The sequence below is a fragment of the Falco biarmicus genome, chromosome 1 (genome assembly GCF_023638135.1).
Source record: "Falco biarmicus isolate bFalBia1 chromosome 1, bFalBia1.pri, whole genome shotgun sequence".
NCBI classification, from domain to species: domain Eukaryota; kingdom Metazoa; phylum Chordata; class Aves; order Falconiformes; family Falconidae; genus Falco; species Falco biarmicus.
This window is the reverse complement of record NC_079288.1, coordinates 27,160,018-27,166,000: the sequence shown is the minus strand read 5'-3', so window position 1 is coordinate 27,166,000 and position 5,983 is coordinate 27,160,018. Positions and strand designations below refer to the sequence as shown.

Sequence of the window (5,983 nt, the reverse complement as noted above, 5' to 3'; positions counted from 1 at the left end):
GGTTAATGTCTCTGCCTCAGGTTCTTCTCCCCAGCCACGTTGCTACTTTGTGCCACCAGTGCAGTGTGCACCACAGTGCCTGGGGGAGTGCTGGCAGCCCTGCCCACTCCTGGACCCCTCTGCCTGCAGGCCTACTGCTCACCCAGCCTGGGAGGATGCAAGGCACATGCTGTTTCTCCTGCTCAGGAAGGATGCCCAGAGCCAAGGAGCACTGTCAGCATCCCACCCTGACCAAGGGCTGTTGGTTTGCAATCCTCAGTCCTGGCACAAGAAGACCCCATGCTGCCACCAAGGCTGCACAGAGCCAGGTCTGCAGACAGTGCAGCTGCACCCTGCTCCCTTCCCCAGCCGAGGACTGGATGGCCTCACTGGGCCAGTGCAGCCACTGGCCTTGGACTCGCTGCTGCAGGACCCCCTTGGGGGCTTGCACCAGTTCCCATGCCCTGCAAGAGTGGCTCATCCCAGGCTAACCCACCAGGTGGTGGCCCAGCCATCACACCAGGGAGGGGGGTGGCACAGCAATAGCACGGATGGTCTGTGGGATGGTTTATTGGCTCACCAGTGGCGGCTGTCACCCTGCCATCTGCTCTTGCCTCTGCAAGCAGCATTGGAGCACCTAGCTCCTCCCAGTACAGAGCAGTGTGGAATGGACCCCACCAAGGACTCCCTGGAAAGACAACACAGTGCAGCCAGTTGTACTCAAGGGCTTTAATGGAGGCTCAATACGAGATGACCCTGCTGGGATGTAAAGGCCCCCTGGGGGCAGCTCTCCCACCTCCAGGACTCAGCACATCTACCCTCAGCACCTGTGGCTTTCTGCTGAGGGTTTCATCCTGTCCACACAGGTAGGATACCGCTGCCCAGCGCCAGGAATCAGCTAAACCTTGGGGCATGGTGAGGGTGCACAGAGAACACTGCTTCCCCCGACCAGCCAGGGATGCTGGGCTGCAGGGGAGGGAGGACAAAAACAGGCACACGGGACCCCTAGGATGTCTGCAATGCCCAGGAAACCCCTGCTCAAGGCTGGAGCTGCTCAGGGCATCCTTGGGGCAGAGGCTACATAGCACCAAGCAACTGCAGGGGCACCTTCACCAGTCCATAGCACTGTGCCCTGATGCTGTAATGCCCTTGTCTCCATGTGCTGAAGACTGGCTGCGGGACCCTCTCCTGGGCACAGCACCCCTTGCTAGAGGTCTGGGTGTTCTCCCATGTCACGTTCGGGTGAAGTCTTGCTGTCAACAGCAGAAGGTTGGGGGGGTGGCAGTGTGGGCAGAGGCCTGGCAGGGGCAAACTGGAACTCCTCAGGCACAGGGGCATCAGGTGTCTCCTTGCGGTAGAAGCCCAGCTCCTGCACCAGCTGGTTGATCTCCTCCCGGGTCATGTCGCTCAGGGGGATTCTCTGCACACAGACAGGGATTGCAGCCTGGTGCCTGTGGGCCACAAGCCACCCAGACCCTGCTGTGGCAGTGTGTGCCATGTTGCCCATTCACCTCCAGTTCTTTGTATCGGTGACTGAGGAGCACAAGCTCGGGGTCAGCACCAGGCAAGTGCTTCATCTCCAGGTTATGGCTGGGTGGTGCATTAAGGAGCAGACAGTACCGGGCAGGCCTATGCAGTCCCCCATCTCATTCTGTCCTCTGTCACATCCCATTCCCTCCCATCCCATCTCATCCTCCATCACATCCCAACCACCCTGTCCTCCATGCCTCACCCAATCCCCTTTCATCCCTCATCCTGTTTCACCCTGCCCTTCACTGCATCCCGTCCCGTCCTCCGCCCCATCCCGTCCTATTGCATCCTCTGTCCCCATCCTCGCCTGCCCCACCCTGTCCCCCATCCCATCCCACACTGTCCCCCAGCCCGTCCCGTCCTATCTCGTGTCCCATCCCGTCCTGCCCTGTCCCCAGCCCGTCCCACCCTGTCCCCCAGCCCGTCCCACCTCGTGTCCCGTCCCATCCTGCCACCCTGTCCTCCAACCCGTCCCGCCGTCCCCCAGCCCGTCCCGTCCTATCCCGTGTCCCGTCCTGCCCTGTCCCCCAGCCCGTCCCGCCCTATCTCGTGTCCCGACCCGTCCTGCCCTGTCCCCCAGCCCGTCCCGCCCTGCCCCAAACCCTGTCCCGTCCTATCCCGCCCACCCCGGGATGCGCACCGAGGGGGCTGCCGCGGGCTGCTGGCGGGTACTAGAGGGGGATGTCCTGGGTGACGAAGGCCTTCACCTGCGGGCACAGCGGGCGGCGCGGCCCGTCCCGGCTCAGCGGCGGGGCGGCCCCCGCCGCCGCCGCCCCCGTCCCGGCCCCGGCCCCCAGCACCTACCTCTCGCAGGCGGTTCAGCCGTCACCCGCCGCAGGTCTGCGGGAGGAGACACCCCGTCAGTCCGGCGCCGTCGCGCCGCGCGCGCAGCCCCCGCCGCCCGCCCCGTGCTCACCTCCACCTTGCCCCGCGCCAGGTCCCGCAGCTCGGCCCCGCGGAGCCGGGGGGGTCCCGGGCCGCCCCCCGCCGCCAGCGCCGCCGCCAGCAGCGCGAGCGCCAGAGCCCGCAGCATCGCGCCGCCACGTCACGGGCCTCGCGCGCGGGGACCCCCGCCCCCGCGGGCGCGCGCACGGCGGGCGGCCGCAGTCGAGCGCGAGCACGCTGCGCACCCACGAGATGTGCGCACCCGCGCAGGCGCAGCGCGACGGCACGCCCAGGCACACGCGCCGCGTACACGCGCGCCCCCTGCGGCACGCGTGCACCGCGTCTCACGCGCCATGGGCATGCACCGGCCGCACAGGTACCGTGAGCGCATCACAAACTCCCCGTGCGCACACACGCCCTGCGCGCACCATGGCACGCACACTGACACTGCACACACGTGCCACGAGTGCACATAGCGCACACACATGCTGCACACACGCGTGCCGTGAGTGCCGCAAACCCACCCGCACCACAGACATGCGCATGCACACTGCAAACACACACTCATGGGCACACGTGCGCACTGCACTGCAAACATGCGCATCGCAGACTGTGAATGCACACACAGGCTGCAGCCCCCTCCGCGAACTGCAAACACGCCCCCCCACCCCTGCAGAGAATGCAAACATGAGCATAGGCAGACACTGCAAACACGGTGACATTCAGGACAGTGCATGCATGTACAGCTGTCTGTTGTGCATGCACACAATGGCACGCAGCTGCACACACACATAGCTGTGCACACTCATGCACTCTTCTGCATGTACAACTGCATGCACAGAGCTCTATGTACACACAGCTATAGACAGTGCAACTGCATGTACACAGCTATCCCCACACAACTGCTCACAGCATGCCTGCGCCCAGGTACATCAGCATACACAGCAGCACACAGAAACACACATACACCAGCACATGCAGTCACATGCAACAGTGTGCGCGCACACACAAAGCTCTACACATCTGCCCAGCATGCACACGCACATGCTGCGCACCCTGACAGCATGCACATGCAACTGAATGCGCACACGGCTATGTGTGCACAAAATTGTGTGCACCCCTGCACACACACCCCCCATACATGCAAAATACCTGCACACTTGCACATGCCACTGGTTAGAGAACCACAGGATGTCAACCTGGCTGAGGCTGGGGTAGCTCTGGGGCCCAGCTGGTCCATGCTGTGGCTGGTTGCCCAGGTCCGTGTCCAGTCAGGTGCTGAGTATCCCCAAGGTATGAGACTCCACAACCTCCCTGGGCAACCTGTGCCAGGGCTTTGTCACCTTCACAGGGAAAAAGTGTTTCCTGATGTGCAGAGGGAACCTCCTGTGTTCGAGTCTGTACCTATGGCCTCTGGTTCTGCCACTGGGCACCAATGACAAGAGCCAGGGTCTGTCCTCTCTGCACCCTCCCTGCAGGTGTTTATGTAGATTTATGAGGTCCCCACCCTGAGCTTCCTCTGCTCCAGGCTGGAAGTCCCAGTTCTCCTACTTTCCTCATGGGAAAGATGCTCCAGTCCATCACCTTTGTGGCCTTTTATTGGACTCCCTCCAGTATGCCCATGCCTCTTGGACTTGCTCTTGGGAGCCCAGCACTGGACACAGGACTCCAGGGGTAGCCTCACTGGTGCCTCCTTGACCTACCTTGACCTGCTGACAACACTGCTGTCACAGCCAAGGACATCATTCACCTTCTGTGACCCATGAACACACTGAATGGTGTCCACCAGGATCCCCAGGGCCTTTTCTGCAGAGCTGCTTTCCAGCCAGGCAGCCCCCAGCACATCCTGGTGCCAGGGTTTGTTCCTCCCCAGGGGAAGGACTTTGCACTTTGCCTGGTTGAACTTCATAAGGTTCCTGCCAGTCCATTTCTCCAGCCTGTCTGGGTCCCTCTGGATGGATGCACAACCTCCTGGTATATCAACTGCTCCTCCCAGTTGGGTGTCATCTGCAAACTTGCTGAGGGTGCACTCTGTCCCATCATCCACGTCAGTAATGGCGATGTTAAACAGGACTGGACCCAGTACTGACCCCTGGTGTACACCACTAGTTACTGGCCTCCGACCAGACCTTACGACACTACACCACCACCCTCTGGATCCAGCCATTCAGGCAGTTTTCAGATCACCTCAACATTTGCTCATCCAGCCCATACATCAGCAACTTCTCTAGGTGGATCTGATGGGAAGCGGTGTCAAAGGCCTTCCTGAAGTCCAGGTAGACGACGGCCACTGCTCTCCATCTGCCAGGCCACTCGCTTCATCACAGAAGGTGGCCAGGTTGGCCAAGCAGGACTTCCCCTCAGTGAAACTGTGCTGACTCCTCACGATCAGTTTCATGTTGTCCGTGTGCCTGACAATGGTTCCCAGGGCTAGCTGCTCCATCCCCTCCCCAGGCAGGGAGTGAGGGTGACCCGCCTCTAGTTCCCCAGCTGCTCCCTTGAGCCCTTCCTGAAGAGAGGAGTGACATTTGCTCTCCTCCAGTCCTCTCCCAGTTGCCACGATTAATGACACGTTATTGAGAATAATACAAGAACACGCCTCCTGGTCTGAAGCTACCCGCCTCTGGGGCAAGATAACCTGGCTCAAGAGGGTGGAGACTGGCGGAAGTCCATGGACCAGAGGAAGAGCAAGGTGTGTTGCTTGGCATAAAAAGATGCCTTCTTAGAAACTGAACTTTGGAGATCTTCCCCACCAAGGATCACAACGATTGGAAGGACCGGCGGGATGCTGCCTGGACCTGGGACCATAGGGATGCCTTGGACCTGTGGTGGTAGCTATAATCCTCTTTTCTTTTTACTTTACCTTTTATTCACTTTCTGTCTTTCTACCTATCGCACGCCGCTTTACAGGCAAACAATAAAATTGTGCTGTTTAATTGAAGCATAACCCCTTGGCGTGGTCGCCTTGATTTTTGCGCTTTGAGATCATAGTTAATGAACCATCACGAGTCCACTGAGTGGACAGTGACACCATCCCATCAGGGCCCAGGGACCTGGTGCTTTTCTGCCAAGATCCACTTGCCATCGTGCTCCGTCCTTCCCTGGGCTTGGCAGCTCCTCAGGGCCAGTCCTGCTGGCAGAGGCTGAGGTGTAGGAGGGGTCTGGGACCCTCGTCCTTGCCATGCCCTGTGTCATCAGGTCCCCCCTCTCCTTCAGGCACACACAGGTGTGTATGCACCCAAAGCACACCCCTGCACACTGTCACACCTGCCTGCACAAACAGCTGCACCTGAGCAGCCAGCACCGCTGCACACAGGTGCAGCACTGTGCACAGGTACACCTGCAGCTGCACAGGCAGCACCTGATGCAGCTGCCCCGAGTGTGCATGTGCACTGACAACTACAAACACACCCACAACAGTGCACACATGCACGATGACACAACAGTCACACTGGAGTGGACACAGTCGCGCACACAAAAACAAACATATGCACACACACAGGAGAGCAGGTGTGCACGCAGAAGTGAAGATGCACACATGAAAGGCCAGGTGTGCACGTGGCAAGGGTAGGTATGCACATGCACGGCT

General features: G+C 60.3%; 1 protein-coding gene across 1 annotated transcript; it reads right to left on the bottom strand.

Moving 5' to 3' along the window:
* Positions 1-693: 693 nt before the first annotated feature.
* On the bottom strand, positions 694-2,631 carry SELENOM (selenoprotein M). Its single transcript, XM_056348559.1, has 5 exons — positions 2,426-2,631; positions 2,314-2,349; positions 2,182-2,216; positions 1,491-1,569; positions 694-1,399 (listed from the first exon to the last, which is right to left on the bottom strand). The coding sequence occupies exons 1-5, from the start codon at positions 2,540-2,542 to the stop codon at positions 1,187-1,189; spliced, it is 480 nt and encodes a 159-aa protein (XP_056204534.1). The 5' UTR covers positions 2,543-2,631; the 3' UTR covers positions 694-1,186.
* Between the last annotated feature and the right edge of the window lie 3,352 nt (positions 2,632-5,983).